This window comes from Lissotriton helveticus, chromosome 10 (genome assembly GCF_964261635.1).
Source record: "Lissotriton helveticus chromosome 10, aLisHel1.1, whole genome shotgun sequence".
NCBI lineage: Eukaryota > Metazoa > Chordata > Amphibia > Caudata > Salamandridae > Lissotriton > Lissotriton helveticus.
Genome location: NC_136071.1, coordinates 13,411,915 through 13,431,147, shown reverse-complemented (window position 1 = coordinate 13,431,147; position 19,233 = coordinate 13,411,915). Strand labels below are relative to the sequence as shown.

General features: G+C 52.4%; 1 protein-coding gene across 2 annotated transcripts in view; it reads right to left on the bottom strand.

Moving 5' to 3' along the window:
- Nucleotides 1-19,233, bottom strand: part of HUWE1 (HECT, UBA and WWE domain containing E3 ubiquitin protein ligase 1) — a 1,655,742-nt gene that overhangs the window by 526,102 nt on the left and 1,110,407 nt on the right. For both annotated transcript variants that reach the window (XM_078664564.1, XM_078664565.1), the window contains one exon: nt 6,830-7,058. In XM_078664564.1, coding sequence (XP_078520690.1) covers nt 6,830-7,058 — 229 coding nt within the window. The remainder of the gene's footprint in view (nt 1-6,829; nt 7,059-19,233) is intronic.

The window sequence follows — 19,233 nt, the reverse complement described above, 5'->3', positions numbered from 1 at the left end:
TGAGTCAGGGAGCTAAGCACAATACAAAACTCTTACGAAAATACTTTAAGTTGCACAATTTACACAAATGCCCGAGGGGCACGAAAAACCATATACTACAAAAGTGGAATGCGAAATACTAGCAGGTAAGTAACTATTCTCATAGGCTTTGGGATCGCTAGGACTAGACTACTGAACCCTCAGGTTAGGAGCAGGAGGCCTAGGGAGATCGGGTGCATTGTGTTCACTCTCACGCGGGATGCGGGACAAAGTCTATGGATGCTAGATTTCGTAAAGTTAGGGTTATCGGACGAATCCGACCAGTTAGGCTGAAAACGAAAAAGGATCTGGACACTTAGATAGTGAACCTACGTGGGAGCACCGAAATGCTAGAGTTACATAGCCCAGGGGCTGCGGCTGCATAGGGTTCAAAAGACGTCGGGAATCCTCGTTACAGTCTATGGAGCCTGAAAGAAGAAGTTGCTGGGATCCAAGCCTGGATCGGAGTTGAAGATGACCTGAAAGCAGAGGGGACTTAGTTCTTAATCAGTAGCCAGTGATCAGATGGGCACCAAGGTGGCACCGGATGAAGTCACCTCGACCAGGTGAGTGGGCGACGCTGGGCTCTGCAGTCTCTCGGACCAGGAGGTGTTGTCGGCGACCAGGATGGAGGGGCGAGCTGTCCCACGAAGGTGTCTGCAGTCGGCGCTGCTGAAACCAGGATTGGAGCAACAAGCCTTGGCAAAGGCAAGCCCACGCGGTGGACTCAAGATGGCGTCTGGAGTGGACCAGGAGGGTCCGGGGTGCTCCTCTGTTGGAGGGGAGCTGGAGCCAGTCTGGAGCAACCAGACCAGCAGTGAAATCGTCGTGGTTCGTCGTCAGAAGGGCCACTAGCCAACGGGCAAGTGGCCGGACAACGCGGTGAGCAGCAAGGAAGCAGAAGGGCCCCACGCAGATCTCGTGGATGCTGGGGGGCTGGACTTCGGTGCTGGAGCTGCTCAGGGTTAGGGCTTTTCAAACCCCAGTGCACTTACTCGAGGGTCTCTCGGGGGTCGTGCTGGAGAAGCGTCGTGCAGGTCTTGAAGATGGCCGGTCCCACGGGTCTCGTCGCACCCACGAATCTCAGCTGTGCTGGATGATGTAGGTAGAGGTCAGAGATGGCGGGAAATCCGGGTCTCGTCGAGCTGGGCAGTCTGGATCCAGAGGATGGACTTACAGCAAACCGCAAGAGCTTCGATGGTGCCTGCTGGTGCAGGGTGGCTACTCCTTAGCCACAAAGGAGAGTCTTCAGAAGAGTCAAGAGTTCCTTTCGTGGAAAGTAGTTTCAAGATTCAGAATTATCTAATTTGGGAAGGGGGCCTGCTCCTACCTTTATCCTAAGAAAAGGGGCTGGCACGCGACTAAGTCCTGCCCTATGGGTGGGACTAGGAGGGGGGTGGTTACACCCCTCTCCTTTGTCCGGTCTCTCCCCAGCTCAGGGGCTGGTGTGCCCCAGGAACTGGTTTGAGCCGGCATATGCACAGTGAGCACCGGGGTGCCACTTGCAGTCACCTTCCTTTCAGCCCTGCCTACCTGGGATACACAAAATCCTGTCTGGGATGGTGCTAGCACCGCCCCTGACAGGAAACCCTTTGTCCAGGCCTCCGTTGCTGGAAGGACTCCCAGCAGCAGGAGGGCAGACTTGTGTCTCGGTGGCAGCATCCATTTTGTGGAGCTGAGGCTGTGTCTGACTTTAACCGGGGTTCACAGTTACATACATGTCGTGTCCCTCTAGAAGGGTGGAATGCTAACCCCGTCGCCAGAATTGGCGAGGGGTTAGTATTCCAATTCGTATGACACCTTACTCGACATGTTTTGATAATGCTATACCAAAGTTAGCATTTAACCGCGAGGATTATAATGCACTTAAGAGTATATGATATAGCGTTATCATGGAACAGCTATTTGGACTTGGTTCCGCAAGCTGCAAACGGGCTCAGCTCATGCCAGAGCACCATCTCACATAATTCCAAGCACTCTGCCTTCAGGATTGATAAGGCCTGCCATAGGAGTGATCGATAGGGATATATGTGTCCATTTTAGGGTTAGATATAGGAATACTATATCTAAAGCAAAGGGTGTTTACACCACCTTGCCCCAGCTGTCGTGCAGCCAGTTGTGTCTGTTTGGGTGGCCAGCCAGGGGTGGCATAATACATGCTTCAGCCCCTGGTAGGCCCTGGGTACACCTATGCCCTGGATACCTAAGGTATGCTGTACAGGGACTGATAAGGTGGCCCAGTACCAATTGGTAAAATGCACATAAGGTACATGGTTGTAATTTAGAGAGAGAACAGCTAGGCTGTGGGTCTGATTAGCAGGCCCACAGCCAGGGAAAGTCGTAAATCAGTGAAGCAAAAAGCAAAAATCTGGGGTGGCCATGGGATTGCAGACCCCACTCTCCTACAACACCGACAAGGACAAGCGCGCCGACCGCAACTTCATCCGGCGCTCCCGCTGTGATTTAGGCTTAAGGTGCTGGCAGGCGTTGCAACTATCCGAGTCGTGGTGCTCACCCAGGAACCACATGCAAATCTGGCGAGGGTCCGTCGCCGACATGGGACGTGCACAGGAGGTACATGTCTTGAAGCCCGAAGCCCTTCGCACACTGTTCTACTTGATGCCAAAGCATGAAAAGTAATAGAAGGCCTGAAAACAGGCTAGTACACAATCCGGATCCGATTTGCACGCAGAAAAGAGAAAAAAAACTGACGTAGGCGTGCCGGGGTGGGACTTATGTATCCTTGCTGACGTCACGTACACGGTCGACGTCAGGACGGAGTCACGTGGTGCCGTTCCCCCGGCACGCAGGGATGCTGTGGCAAAAAAGTTTTCCGGATCCAGTCTCATGCCTGGGGATAATTCTACTTTAAGGAATCTGCGGCTAGTAGTCTATCAGATACAAAGTGCACATATCCCATCCCAACACTATTTTTATTTTATTTATTTATTTTTAGCATTTATTAAGCGCGAACAATTGCCCGCAGGCGTCTCGGCGCTATACTATTGATACTCTCCTGAATAATCTTATAGATTTTTTTTCAGAGGTTAAATAACCAAGTCTTCAGTTTCTTCCTAAAGGACATGAGATTTGGGCTGGATCTTATAGTTTGCGGGAGTGTATTCCACAGTCTTGGGGCGGCAACTAGGAAACGTCTGTCTCCCCAGTTGACCAGCCTAGTCCGTGACACTACCAAGTCATTCTGTCCTGCTGATCGTAGCGTTCGAGTGGGAATGTATGGGACAAGATGGTTGCACAAAAATTGAGGCGCTTGATGGTGTAGTGACTTGTAGACGATGCATAACGTCTTGAATTTAATTCTATTCCTAACAGGGAGCCAGTGGAGACTCCTTAAGGACTCAGCTATTGGCTTGAATTTAGGGATGTTGAGGAGAAGTCTAGCTGCTGCATTTTGGATTGTCTGCATTTTCTTGATAATCCTGACTTGGGCATTAGCGAACAAGCCATTGCAGTAATCCAATGCTGATAGAACCATAGCGCTGACCAATGTCTTTCCTACATTTTTGGGAAGAAAAGGAAGAATCTTCCTGACCAGTCGTAACTTATAGAAGGCAGTGGAAGCCGTCTGATTGGCGTGAGCCATGAAATTTAGATTGTCATCAAAGATGACACCCAAATTTCTAACTTTCGAGACTGGTTTGGGTGCAGCTCCAAAGGAAGGTGGCCACCAAGTTGGGGACCAGCTAGGGCCGAGATGGCCAAAAGTGACCACCTCGGTTTTATCGGAATTAAGTTTCAAACAGTTCGCTGACATCCATTTTCCAATGGCCAGCATACCTGTTTTGAAACTTTCCGCCACTGTTTCCCCATCATTTCTGACAGCCAGTATCAGCTGTGTATCATCCGCATATGAGGTAAGGTTCATCCCATGCGCTTTGATGGTTTTTGCGAGGTCCGACACATATATATTAAATAGTGTCGGACTAAGGGATGAACCTTGAGGTACCCCCCATGGCAGTGATAACTCAGCAGATTCAAATTTGCCCAGTATAACTGCCTGAGATCTCTCCGCCAGAAAAGATGCCAGTAGATCTTTTGCGAAGCCTTGCACGCCCATCTTTTCGACACGGTTAACTAAGATCTTATGGTCAACCGTGTCGAAAGCAGCCGATAAATCTAGAAGCACCAATAGTGCTGTGCCACCTTGGTCTCTAATTAATCGGATATCGTCTGCCGCTTTAATAAGGCTGTTTCCGTTCCATGAAACTTGCGGAATCCGAATTGTGTTTCGTCGAGTAGGTGATATTGCTCGATGAATTCCGCAAGTTGAGTATTCATGGCTTTTTCGACTATCTTAGCAAAGAAGGGTAAGTTCACGATGGGCCTATAATTTTTAAGTTCTGCTTTATCTAAGCCGGGTTTTTTCAGGAGGGGTTTAAGTAAGGTCTTTTTTAACTGATTAGGGAAGATGCCTGTACGGAACATTAGATTGGTTATTTGAGTAATAACTGGAATGACAGTGTCTATTAGTGAACGGAGGGTATTTAAAGGACAGGGATCCAGAGCTGATCCAGATTTGATAGTTTTAATTATATCCTGGATTTGATCTTCAGTGACCTCTGTAAAGCAAGAAAAATTATTGCTTGGAGATGGTATATTTATTTTTTCAGTGCATTGGTTATCACCCAGATTGAATGCTGAAAATATGTCGTTCACCTTGGTGAAAAAGAAGGATGCCAGTGAATCGCAGAAATCTTGTGAGCAAGGGGGGTTAAGGTCTGGGACACATCCCGCGAGATGTTTAGTTATTTCAAAGAGCTTTTTATTCGAATTTTTGGCGCTTTCGATTTGCTCAGTGTAGTACTTCTTTTTTGTCTCTGTGATCAAGAGTTTATATTGGGTTAACAATTCCTTATACACTATCCTATTTTCCTTATCATACTTTTTCCTCCAGTTTCTCTCTTTGTTTCTGCATTGCTGTTTTAGTTTTTTTTAGCTCCTCGGTGTACCATGGTGCTGAAGGGGAGCTTCTATTCCTGGACATTATTTTTTCTGGTACCAATTTATTAGCCGCCTGGCCCACCCATGTATGGTATTGCTCAATAGCAGTTTCTGGGTCAGTAGCCCATATGGGTGTTGAATTATGTAACGCCTCCTTGAAACAGGGAATGTTGATGTCTTTCCAGACCTTGAACAATTCTCGTTTAGGGGAGGATGTTGTGGCGGTAGATGTTTTATTAATTTGTATTGTTGCCAGTACCAGGTGGTGGTCGGTCCAAGTCATTGGCAAGACATCGGTCACTAGAATATTTTCCAAATTAGTAAAGATACCATCTAGGGTATGGCCTGCAGTATGAGTAGGTCCTTTCACCAACTGCGATAGACCAAAGACCTCCATTTCGGACTGCAGAGATGTAGTATCCTTATCTTCACTACAGTCCAAATGGAAATTGAAATCACCTAACAGTGTTACTGATTTATCGGTAACTGAAGTTTCTAGAATGGTGAGAATTTCTGTGAGGAATTCCGACCGGGTTTCTGGTCTTCTATATAATAGTACGCCTTTAAAGTTATATGAGGGGGACAAATAGATATCAAATTGAAGCGCCTCGCATGTCTTAGAAGGAATTGCAGTAGTACGAATTTTAAAGGAGTCACGGGCAATTATAGCAATCCCACCGCCTCTTTTACCGGTTCTGTCTAGTCTATAGCATTTGAATCCTTGTGGAACAGCTATTACAAGGTCTGGGTCGGAAGCTTTATCCAACCAAGTTTCCGTCAAGAACATTATATCTATGTTCCTGTCTGTGAGTACATCGGCTATTTCTTGCCTATGTTTGGCTAATGAGCGCACATTAATGAGGGCTATGGTGAACATTAACTTTGTCTGGTTAGAATTATCACTACCTGCCCTTTTATTTAATAGAGGGATGGACGTTTGACAGTGTTTACAGTCCAATGCCGTTTTAGATGATATGGAGTCAGATGATATGGAATCAGGACTATACCTTGTGCATTTTTCCATAGGTTGTGGGCGGAGGTCAATCAGCGCAGTGCGCGGGTATGATGTGAGGCATACAGGAACAGTCTGACCAGGGGGGGTGGCCCTAGGCCCGTGTCCGGCGCGGACGGGCGCAGACGGGCTTGCCTTTGGCGCGCCCGCTGCGCCCGCCCGCTGCGCGGACGGAATGGCCTCAACATTTTATGTTCTGTAGAGGAGGGTGGGAGGCGTCCTGCCACTGGACCACCAACCCTTCCTCCCTCCAAGATGGCGCCTTTCCCCGCGATGATAGCCCCTATTCGGCCACGCCGGGAGGATAAGGTGAGCAGAATGTGCCTCGGTGCAATGTAATCTTGCACACGAGAGAGCGGTGATATATTGCTAATTAAAAGCGTTACTGTTTAAAATAATTACAATTTTTAAAAATGCCGCTTTCGTCACCTACAAAGAACAGAAGGTAGAACCCCCGGCTTTCCGCCTCAGGGGAGAGTAATCTAGTACCTAGATGGCGATCTATGCACAGCATATGATCTACAGCTCATATGCCTTGAACAAAACATTCCAAACTGCCTGTCCACTCAGCAGTTAAATGTTGCTCTAAGAAATTTCTCATAATCTGCAAACACAAAGTACTTTGCATAGCCAGCCAATATTGCCGCCCTTTACAACCCAACACAATAGCAGTGTATTCAGAAGCACTTCTGCTACATCTCCACATTCACACTTCCATGAACTGCCTTCAGTATATCACGCTCTGACTCAACAGAAAGCCTCCACAGACACCCTTTATCACTGCACTTCGAAATCCACTGCAACGGATACATTCAAGAGCAGAAATCAAATCCTCACCTTTGCAATATCAGAGGAGGATTTGGCTGCCTGTTCCCAGGGTAATGGACATGAATGGTATGGCCAGTGTTGGCAGTCAGTTGCCTCAAAGTCCTCTGGCTGCGACCGATGCCTTGGGCCAGACGAGTGGTGGAAGAGCCACTGCCCAGGGTTAAGGAGCTGTGGTCTGCATGGCGCACCATCAACGGGTGAGTGGCGGGAATGTTCCCTGGAGAAGGTGGGATGTCTGCTGCAGAAGAATGAAAAGGCAAACAATCACATGAAGGATCAAAACAAGAAACAATGACAGTACACAGAGGACCAAAGGACTACTTCCACCAAGAGGAGAATGTGATCATTTGGGAAAATACATCTGCACTATTAGACGAACACTCAAAGTGGGAAATCAAATCAGTCTAATATGGCACTGAAGGACAAAATAAATGGCAACAACGTGCTTTAAGGACTTCCAACATGTCCAAAGATTATGTTATGTGAATTTGTAGAGCTCAACTTATCACCCGAGTAGGCAAGCCTGACGGGAGAGGAGGAGGAGATCATGCCTGTTCGTCTGGAAAAGCAATGTCTTAAGGTAACTTCAGAAGTCCATGAAGGGAGGTGGGGGAGGACTTAACGTATTTCGGGAGGTTGTTCCATGTCTTGGTCTCGAGGCATGAGAAGGAGCGTTCAACACGTTTGGCCTCATTTATGCGAGGGAGGTGTGCTCTTGCCTGGGATGCAGATCAAATGTGTCTGGTGGGTACAATCAGACTGTGGTTGAGGTAGGCTGCAGCGGTGTTGTGGATAGCTTTGTAGGCATGAGGAAGTACCTTGAACTTCCATCTTTCCTGGACTAGGAGCCAGTGGAGAGTGTGGAGGCATTGCGAGATGTGGTTATTTCACAGGATGTTCAGAATGAGTGGCAGTGGTGTTCCGAGTCAGAATAGGACATGGGCTGTAATGCACAAGTTACTACTTGTGTAACGATATATCTGTAAGAGACATTAGTTAGTGATCGATTCCTTACCTTAGAATATCCCCAGGCGTCAGACTGGATCCGGAATTTTTTTGCGTAGCAGTACCCATGCGCGTCGGTAGGCGTCGTCCGCGGCTCTGCGCCAGTCGTTGGCGCCGTGATGAGGTCGCCGGAGTACTTATACGCCGCCTCCGTGTGCTGACGTCAGTTCTTATACACAGCTTTTCCGTGCCAGAAACGCAGAGCCATGATAAAAACCAACACTGGTGCCATGAAACTAGGGCCCTGAAAGGGGATGACCTTAACCCTAGATATTGGTTCGCAGAACAGGGAGGATGGATGGGTCGGTAAGGAATCTATCACTAACTAATGTCCCTTACAGATATATCGTTACACAAGTAGTAACTTGTGCATCTGAAAGATACACGTTAGTGATAGATTCCTTACCTTAGAATAGATACCCAGCAATACCAACCCCGGTGGTGGGTCTGCGAACCAATAATCACACCAGAAAGTCCTGGAGGACGGAACAGCCAAAGAAGCCATCCCTCCGGACTTGGCTGTCCAGGCAGTAGTGTCTTGCGAACGTGTGCAGCGAGGCCCACGTAGCTGCCTGACAGATGTCCTGCAAGGGGACTCCCCGGCGGTGGTAGTCGCCGTGGCCCAAGTGGAATGGGCCCTCAGCCCAACAGGAGGTTCCTTTTTAGCCAAGGAATAGCATGCCTGGATACACAAGATGATCCACCGGGAGATGGCCTGCTTGTGCACCGCCTGTCACTTTTTAGCGCCCACGTAACCAACAAAGAGTTGGTCATCCACCCGGAACTGGCGTGTGCGATCCAGATAGTATGAGAGCGCACGTTTTGGGTCCAGATGGTGGAGCCTCTCTTCCTCTTTCGAGGGATGCGGAGGCGGAAAAGAAGGTGGGCAAGGTAATGGACTGCCCGATGTGGAAGGCTGTGACTACCTTGGGCAGAAAAGAGGGTCTTGTCCGCAACACAACCTTGTAAGGATGGACAGAGAGGAAAGGAGGTGTGGAAGAAAGAGCCTGGAGCTCACTCACTCTCCTGGCAGAGGTGACGGCAACCAGGAATGCAGTCTTAAGTGTAAGAAGACGGAGAGGATAGTTATGAAGCGGCTCGAAAGGAGCGCACATCATGTAGGTTAGAACCAGGTTCAAGTCCCATTGGGGCATCACGAAAGGAACAGGAGGGAACATATGAGTGATGCCCTTCAAGAACCTATTTACAACTGGGGACTTGAACAAAGAAGGCTGATAAGGTAGCCTGAGAAAGGCTGAAAGGGCAGAAAGGTAGCCCTTGATAGTGCCCAGAGCAGAGCCCTGCTGGGCAAGAGAAAGAAGGAAGAGAAGGACCTCAGAAAGAGGGGCAGAAAGAGGATCCACAGCCTTTGCTGTGCACCATGCCACAAATTTATTCCACCTGCAGGCGTATACCGACTTTGTGGAGGGACGCCTGGCTGCCAGAATGACATTACAGACTTCAGGAGGCAAGTCAAATGGCCTCAACTGTCGCCGCTCAATCTCCAAGCATGGAGGTGGAGACTGGACAGGTTCAGGTGGAGGACCGTCCCCTGCTGCTGCGACAGAAGGTCCTCCTGAAGAGGCAGACGAATCGGGGGATCGACTGACAGACTGAGTGTAGGAGAGTAGGGTCTGCAATCCTATGGTCACCCCAGGTTTTTGCTTTTTGCTTCACTGGTTTACGACTTTCCCTGGCTGTGGGCCTGCTAATCAGACCCACAGCCTAGCTGTTCTCTCTCTAAATTGACATCCATGTACTTTAGGTGCATTTACCAATTGGTATTGGGACCCCTTATCAGCCCCTGTACAGTGTACCTTAGGTACCCAAGGCATAGGTGAACCCAAGGCCTACCAGGGCCTGAAGCATGTATTATGCCACCCCTGGCTGGCCATCTAAACAGACACAACTGGCTGGTAAGACAGCTGGGGCAAGGTGGTGTAATCACCCTTTGCTGTAGATATAGTATACCTATATCTAACCCCAAAATGGACACATATATTCCTATCAGTCACTCCTATGGCAGGCCTTATCAATCCTGAAGGCAGAGTGCTTGGAATTATGTGAGATGGTGCTCTGGCATGAGCTGAGCCTGTCTGCAGCTTGCGGAACCAAGTCCTTATAGATGTTCCATGATAACGCTATACCATATACTCTTAAGTGCATTATAATCCTCGCGATTATTGCTAACTTTGGTATAGCATTATCAAAACATGTCGAGTAAGGTGTCATACGAATTGGAATACTACCCCCTCGCCAGTTCTGGCGACGGGAGTAGCATTCCACCCTTCTAGAGGGATACAACATGTATGTAACTGTGAACCCGGGTTAAAGTTAAGCAGAGCCTCAGCATCACAAAATGGATGCTGCCACTACAAACACAAGTCTGACCTCCTGCTGCTGGGAGTCCTTCCAGCAAGGGAGGCTTGGACAAAGGGTTTCCTGCCTTGGGAGGTGCTAGCACCACCCCAGATAGGATTTTGTGTATTGGGTAGGACAGGCCTGAAAGGAATGAGACATGCCTGGGGCACACAAGGTGTCCTGTGCATACACCGGTTCAAACCAGTTGCTGGGGCATCCCTGCCCCAGCTCTGGCGCAAAACCGGACAAAGGATAGGGGGTGTAGCCACCCCCCTTCCTGGTCCCACCCAGGGGAGGGACCTAGTCAGTAGTGCAGCCCCCTTTAGGAGAATAAAGGAGCTGGTCCCATTCCAAATTAGATTATCCTGAACAACTTTCACAAGAAGAAACTCTGGCCTTCGACGTTCTGCTCCACAGAAGACTGAAGAATCTCCCTTGTGGGCAAGGAGTGTCCACCCTGCAACTGCAGGCACCATCAAGCGTCCAGCGGCTTCTCTTTGTCGTCTTCCCTCGAGGATCCAGACTTCAGAGCCCAACGAGACCCGAATTCCCAGACCTCTTCCACCTCAACTCACATCTGCAGCACAGCTGAGACCCGTGGGTGCGACGAGACACGTCGGACCGGCCATCTTTAAAGAAACTGCACTTCGCTTCCAGCACGACTCCCGAAGTAAACTCAACCAAGTGCTTTGGGGATTGAGAAGCCCCAGCCCTGAGCAGCTCCTGCACCGAAGATCAGCCCTCCAGCTTCCACGAGATCTACGTGGGGCCCTTCTGCTTGCTTGCTGCTCGACGCGTTGTCTGGTCTCTTGCCGGCTGGATAGTGGCCTCCTAGACGACGAACCTTTGAATCTTTGCTGCTGGTCTGGTTGCTCCAGACTGGCCCTTGCTCCCTTCCAAAAGAAGGGCACCCCGGACTCTCCTAGTCCGCACCAGACGTCTTTTACCTTCACCGCGTGGGTTGCCCTTGCCAAGGCCTGTTGAGTCCAATCCCGGATCTGACACCGCCGACAGCGAGAGCCTGCGTGGGACAGCTCGTGCCTCCACCCTGGTCGTCGAAGACACCTCCTGGTCCACGTGGCTGCAGAGTCAAGCGTCCACTCTTCACCTGATCGCGACGACAGCACCTGGTTCCTTCCTGGTTCCACACCGGTCACTGGCTAGTGACTTTGAACATTGTCCCCTCTGCTTTCAGGTCCTCTTCTTCACCGATCCACCCTTGGATCGCACCGGACATCTTTCTGCTGGTCACCTGCAGCATCTTTTCTTTCAGGCTCCATTGACTTCAACGCGAGAACCCGACACACTTTGGCACCTATGCACCCGCAGCCCGTGGGTGAGGTAACGAGAGCATTTCGGTGCTCAAGGGTAGTTTAACTGTCCTAGTGTCCAATTCCACAGTTGTTGTTGTCCTAACTAGTCAGGATTGTCCGTACTTACCTTTTACTTGAACTGTACTGTCCATAGACATTGTTACGCATCTCGCGTGTGAGTTCACACTCTGCACACGCGTTCCGTGGGCCTCCTATTACTTACCTGAAGTTAGTGTAGCGTGGTCCCATCGATCCTACAGCCTCTGGACAGCTCCATTCCTTTTATAGACTCTCACATTCCACTTACTTAGTATATGGTTTGTCGTGCCCCTAAGGCACCATTGTAATTTTGTGCAACTTGTAGTATTTTTCATAAGAGATTGTCATGTGCTTAGCCCTCTGACCTCAAAGAGTTCAGAGGTGTTATTAATAAATATATTGTTTATTTTCATAACCTGTGTGGTGTCATTTCATCTGGTATTCAAGGGGTTATATTGTGGTAAAACAGCTTGCTTCACATGCCAAAAGAGTTTAGCCTAAGACTGCTTTATCCATGCTACCATTAGGATAGCTGGTCTATAAGGTTGACTTACAAGCAATCACCATAAGGGTTGTTTGGACTGATACAAGGTGGTCACTAGAACTAGTGAGCATCATATATCAGGCCATCTTCTCACATTGGTGTGCAGCGGTTGGGATTTGAGCTTGCTGTTTTTACCACGTATAATCTTGAAATATCTTTTGAAAGATCACATAAGTACTGAGGTACATATAACAAGCTTAGAAATACTCTGAGTTCTACTGAACCAGCTGTTGTAGTAGAAAGGTCCTAGCACACCCTGACTACAACTCTAGCAAGGGATCAGTAGGTAAACATATAGTGTAGGTAAGTGCACCACTTACACCTCACTAGAAAAGCATGTCTACCCATGGAGAGTCTACTGACACTCCCCTTGTGGCAGTTGACCCTCCACAGGTCATCTCAAGATATGCAGCTCTCAATTTCCAGGAGATGAGACAATTGTGTACCTCCAGGAAATTGAAACAGGGTTCTAACCCCACCACTCCCTTTCTGATAGGTCTCTTAGAGACATATGATGCTAGGAAAGCCTCTCATACAGATGGGAGCATGCCAGCCTTAGAAGGTACCCTTGGTGATCCTGACCTCCCTGATACTGAAGAAGTAGAGGAGGAGGAGGATGAAAGAACAAGTTACTTACCTTCGGTAACGCTTTTTCTGGTAGATACTATATCTGCCTGTGGATTCCTCACCTTGTGAATATCCCCCTTGCGCCAGCAACGTTCGGAAATTTTCTTCGTAGTACGCCGACGTGGGCGACGTCACAGGAGCACGGCATCGCGCGCGACTCCGTCTGTCGTCACCGACCCCATATCAGGTCCACGCCGGCGTGATGACGTCAGTTCCGCCCTTTTTTCCGTGCCTTCGAGGCACACGGACGGACCAACGACAGCAAATATGCAAATATACAATGTACACAGTACACATAGAACTAAATCAATAGTATAAACATATATACAGAAAAACCAGGTATAGCAGAGTGGACAACGGGGAGGCAGGTGGGTCAGTGAGGAATCCACAGGCAGATATAGTATCTACCAGAAAAAGCGTTACCGAAGGTAAGTAACTTGTTCTTCTGATAGATACATCTGCCGTGTGGATTCCTCACCTTGTGAATAGATTCCCACAGCAGTCCCCACTCCCGGAGGAGGGTGCCCACTCTGCTACACCAGGAAGTCTTGGAGGACAGAGCGCGCGAAGTGGCCATCCCTCCTCACCTCGGTATCCAAGCAGTAATGCTTCGCGAAAGTGTGGAGGGAGGCCCAAGTCGCGGCCTTGCAAATATCCTCAACAGGTACACCCCTAGACAAAGCAGATGTTGCAGACTTTGCTCTAGTAGAATGTGCTCTAATACCCTCAGGAGGGTCCTTACCAGCAAGAGAGTAGCAGATCTTGATACACAGGATTATCCACCTGGAAAGTGTGCGCTTGTGCACCGCTCTGCCCTTCTTGCAGCCAGCAAAACCAACAAACAGCTGGTCATCCATCCGGAAGTCTTTAGTCCTGTCCAGATAGAACGACACCGCCCTCTTAGGGTCCAGACGGTGCAGTCTCTCTTCCTCCTTAGACGGGTGAGGGGGAGGATAGAAGGTAGGAAGGGTAATGGACTGCCCAAGATGGAAAGGAGTCACCACCTTAGGCAGAAAAGCAGCCCTGGTCCTGAGAACCATCCTTTCAGCATGAATGGTCAGGAAGAACAAGTTACTTACCTTCGGTAACGATATATCTGTGAGAAACAGTAGTTAGTATTAGATTCCTTACCTTAGAATATCCCCAGGCGTCAGTCTGGATCCGGAAACTTTTGCGTAGCAGTACCCCTGCGCGTCGGTAGGCGTCGTCTGCAGGCGTCCCCTGCGGCTCCGCGTCGTCGGCGTCGTGCGCCGTGATGACGTCGCTGGAGTATATAGACGCCGCCTCCGCGCGCTGACGTCAGTTCTTTGCACACAGCTTTTCCGCGCCAGAACACGCAGAGCCATGTGAGAACCAACACTGGTGCCATTTGAAACTAGGGCCCTGAAAGGGATGTCCTTAACCCTAGGTATCAGTTCGCAGAACGGGGAGGATGGGTGGGGCGGTAAGGAATCTAATACTAACTACTGTTTCTCACAGATATATCGTTACCGAAGGTAAGTAACTTGTTCATCTGAAAGAAACAGGTTAGTATTAGATTCCTTACCTTAGAATAGATACCCCAGCAATACCAACCCCGGTGGTGGGTCTGCGAACCAATACAACCTACACCAGAAAGTCCTGGAGGACCGAACGGCCAAAGAAGCCATCCCTCCGGACTTGACTGTCCAGGCAGTAGTGCCTCGCAAAGGTGTGCAGCGAGGCCCACGTAGCCGCCTGGCAAATGTCCTGCAAAGGGACTCCCCGGCCCAGGGCAGTAGTAGCCGCCGTAGCCCGAGTGGAATGGGCCCTCAGCCCAACAGGAGGCTCCTTCCGAGCCAAAGAGTAGCATGCTTTGATGCACAGGACGACCCACCGAGAGATGGTCCGTTTCTGTACCGCCCTTCCCTTCTTCTCACCCACGTAGCCAACAAACAGTTGGTCATCCACCCGGAACTGGCGTGTGCGATCCATATAGAATGAAAGCGCACGTTTTGGGTCCAGACGATGGAGCCGCTCTTCATCCTTTGAAGGATGCGGAGGCGGGAAGAAGGAGGGCAAGGTGATGGACTGCCCAATGTGAAAAGCAGAGACTACCTTGGGCAGGAAAGAAGGTCTAGTCCGAAGAACCACCTTATCAGGATGAACAGACAAGAAAGGAGGTTGAATAGAAAGAGCCTGGAGCTCACTCACTCTCCTGGCAGAGGTGATGGCTACCAGGAAGGCCGTCTTTAAGGTGAGAAGACGGAGAGGACAGGAATGAAGGGGCTCAAAGGGAGCGCACATCAGGAAAGTCAAAACCAAGTTCAAGTCCCACTGAGGCATCACGAACGGAGTTGGAGGATACATGTGCGTGATGCCCTTCAAGAATCTTAACACAATAGGGGACTTGAACAAAGATGGCTGATCAGGTAGCCTCAAGAAGGCGGAAAGGGCAGAAAGATAGCCCTTGATAGTGCCCAGAGCAGAGCCCTGCTGGGCAAGGGAAAGGAGGAAGAGGAGAACCTCAGACAGAGGGGCAGAAAGGGGATCCACAGCCTTTGCTGTGCACCATGCCACAAATCTGTTCCACCGGCAGGCGTATACCGACTTTGTGGAGGGACGCCTGGCTGCCAGAATAACATCACAGACTTCAGGAGGCAAGTCAAATGGCCTCAACTGTCGCCGCTCAATCTCCACGCATGGAGGTGGAGACTGGACAGGTTCGGGTGGAGGACCGTCCCCTGCTGCTGCGACAGAAGGTCCTCCTGAAGGGGCAGGCGGATCGAGGGACCGACTGTCATGCTGAGTAGCTCGGGATACCAGTATCTTCGAGCCCAGTCCGGAGCCACAAGGATAACTTGGGCCCGGTCGCGCCTGATCTTCTTCAGCACTCTGGGCAGAAGTGGTATAGGCGGAAAGGCGTACAACAGACCGCAACTCCACTCGCGCCGAAAGGCGTCGCCGAGCGAGTGCCGTCTTGGAAACTCCAACGCGCAGAACTGATGACATTGCGCGTTCTCTTCTGTGGCGAATAGATCTAACCAAGGCTCTCCCCATTGCTGAAAGAGGCCTCTCGCCACATCCGAGTTCAGACGCCATTCGTGATCCACCGAGCACCGACGGCTGAGTTCGTCCGCCCTGGCGTTCAGAGAACCTGCCAGGTGTTGAACCGTCAGAGTCACGCCCTGACGTTCCAGCCATTGCCAGAGGCGCAGAGCCTCTTGGCAAAGGGTCCACGACCCCACACCGCCCTGTTTGTTGCAGTACCACATGGCGGTGGTGTTGTCCGTGAACACCTGCACTACACTCCCGTCGACAAAGGGGAGGAATGCCTTCAGTGCTAGGCGGATCGCCCGCAGCTCCAACATGTTGATATGGAGCCGGGACTCCGCCGGAGACCAGAGGCCTCTGATCTCCGCCTCTCCCAAGTGGCCACCCCAGCCTTGGAGGGACGCGTCCGTCACAACCACGTGCTCCGGTTGGGGAAGGGAGAGGGATCTGCCCCTGACCCAATCGCGGTCCGTAAGCCACCACTGCAACTGTCTCGCAGTGCCCTCCGAGATCAGGACATGGTCGGATAGGTTGCCCTGATGCTGGGCCCACTGAAACTTCAGGTCCCACTGCAGAGCCCGCATCCGCCATCTGGCGTGATGCACCAGAAGGATGCAGGAGGCCATCAGCTCCAGAAGCCGCAGCGTCAACCTGACCGAAACCCGGGATAACGGCTGAAAGATGGGAATCAGAGCCTGAATATCCCGGACCCGCCGTTCCGGAGGATAAACCCGAAACTGCGCCGAGTCGAGAACCGCTCCGATGAAAAGGAGCTTTTGAGAGGGACACAGGTGTGATTTCGGCACATTGATGGAAAACCCCAGCTCGTGCAGGAGGTCTGCCGTCATCTGAAGGTGGTGGACGACTGTCTGGGGCGAGCCCGCCTTCAACAGCCAGTCGTCGAGGTAGGGGAAGACTGAAACCCCTAACCGGCGCAGATGAGCTGCGACCACCGCCATCACTTTCGTGAACACCCGTGGGGCGCTGGTAAGGCCGAATGGGAGCACGATAAACTGAAAGTGCTCGTGGCCTACCGTGAACCGCAGGTAACGCCGGTGGGCCGGCAGGACGGGGATGTGAAAGTACGCATCCTGCAAGTCCAACGCTACCATCCAGTCTTGTGGGTCTAGAGCAGCCAAGACCTGAGCCAAAGTCAACATCTTGAACTTCTCCTTCCGGAGGAAGCAGTTGACGTTCCGTAGATCCAAGATAGGACGCAGGCCTCCCTTGTCCTTCTTGGGTACCAGAAAGTAGTGGGAGTAGCAACCACACCCTACTTCTGGCCCAGGAACGCGCTCGATGGCCCCCTTGGCCAAGAGGGCCGTAACTTCCTCCTGCAGAAGTGTCAAGTGGTCCCCCGACACACGGTGGTTCTGCGGTGGCATGGCTGGAGGAGTGGACTCGAAGGGGAGGGCATAGCCCCTTCGGACAAGCTGCAGCACCCACCTGTCCGATGTTATCGCGCGCCAGCGGGAGTGGTGATGGCGAACCCTGCCACCCACTGGCGTCACGTGAGCCCGAAAGCTCGGACTAGGAAGGCTTGGATGCCGCAGCGGAGGGAGGCGTGGACTGACCACGACGCTGGCCTCTACCGCCACCACGGCGGAAACCACGGGCGCCACCGCGCTGGGGAGCGCTCTGCGCCGCGTGGCTGGCAGCACGTGTGGGACCTCCCCTCCCTTGGCCACGAAAGGGCCGAAACGAACCCGTCTGCTGGCGCTGGGTCGAGAGACCCAAGGACTTGGCCGTGACCCTGGAGTCCTTGAAGCGCTCCAGCGCGTGGTCCGCTTTGTCACCAAATAGGCGACTGCCATCAAATGGCATGTCCATTAGTGTATTTTGGACGTCTGGTGAGAAGTTGGCAGATCTCAGCCAGGCATGGCGACGAATCGCCACCGTAGTGGACATGGCCCGTCCCAGTGAGTCCGTGGTGTCCAGACCACAACGGATCGAGTACCGCGCCGCATCCCGGCCTTCAACAAAGGCCCGGGTGAGCTTGTCCCGCACTTCCTGGGGGCATTGCGGCAAACACTCCTCGACCGTATCCCACAGGGAGTGGGTGTAGCGGCCCAAGAGGCACGCGGTGTTACAAGACCGCAGTCCAGCGCTCAAAGAGGAAAACACTTTTTTTCCAAATTGGTCGTACCTCTTTGATTCCCGGTCGGGCGGAGCCGACGGAAATGCGGACTGTGAAGTGGAGGCCTGGATCACCAGACTCTCCGGGGAGGGATGGGTGGACAGGAAGGCAGGGTCGTCCGAGCAGGGACGGTGACGCCTGGCAACGTTCCGGTCAACCGGCGCACCAGAAGCGGGCCTGGACCAGGTGCCCAGAAGGACATCCGTCAGGGCCTCATTAAACGGCAGCAGAGGCTCCTGGGGGCATGACTGCGGTTTAAAAACTTCCGTCAGAATATTCGGTTTGACCTTCGCGACGGGAAGCTCAAGGTGTAAGGCCTTGGCAGCCCTCATCAGGACCACCGAATAGGCAGCACCCGCCTCGGACGCCACAGGGGACGGAGAGACAAACCCAGGGTTGGGCGACTCGTCCAGGCCACTGGCATCACCCAGATCACCTACCCAGTCCACATCGTACTGGCAGGCACGGGATAGAGGGTCCTCAGACCCCTCCCAACCCTCTCCATACTCCTCCTCGTCATACCCATATTCTGGGTCGACGATATAGACATCGGGGTCAACGGGCCCCATCGGCGTCAGGTCCGGCTTCGGCCGACGCCGGTCCGGCTCCGAGTCCGGAGTCGGGGAGGAAAGGGGGGTGGCGCCGCGCGGCGTCGGGGACCCGACGCCGGCCGGAGCCGACGGCGGAGTCGCTGCACCACGCGGGGGCGGTACCACGGGTTGGCCCACAGGAACCGACGCCGGAGAGGCCGGGAGACCAGCCGGCGACGAACCAGAGGGAACCAGCGGCGCAGGGGCCGGAGCCACCGGCGGCGCCGGGGCAGGAGCACCCGAACCGCTCGGGCCCCCAGACGGGACCGACGGGCCCGCAGGCGCCGAAGGCCCCGCCGGAGAAGACCTCGCCCTCATAGCAATGAGGAAGGCCTCGATCTCCTCACGCGACGCGCCTTCCCCAGGGACCGACAGGTGTGGGGTAGACGGCGTCGGCGACCCATGCGGGACCGCGGGGGTGGGGTCACCCGAGCCCCCGGCCGCAGCACGCGGGCGTCGGGGGGAGTCGGGGGTGCGATGGCGACGGCCCGACTTCTTGTGCTTACCTGACGAGCCGGAGGAATGGTGGCGACTCCCGGAGCGCCCATGGCGGCTCCGCGACCGTTCCCTCGACCGCTCCCTCGACCTCCGACCGGACCGGGACCGCTCTCGACGCGGGGCCGACAACCGGAGCTCGAGAAGCTTGCGGGACCGCTCCCGCCTAGCTTTTCCAGTCAAGGCCCGACAGTCGACGCAGGACTCCACGTCGTGGTCCGCGCCCAGACACCGGAGGCAGAGTCGATGGTGGTCGGTGACCGACATCATGCGGTCGCACTCGTCACAAC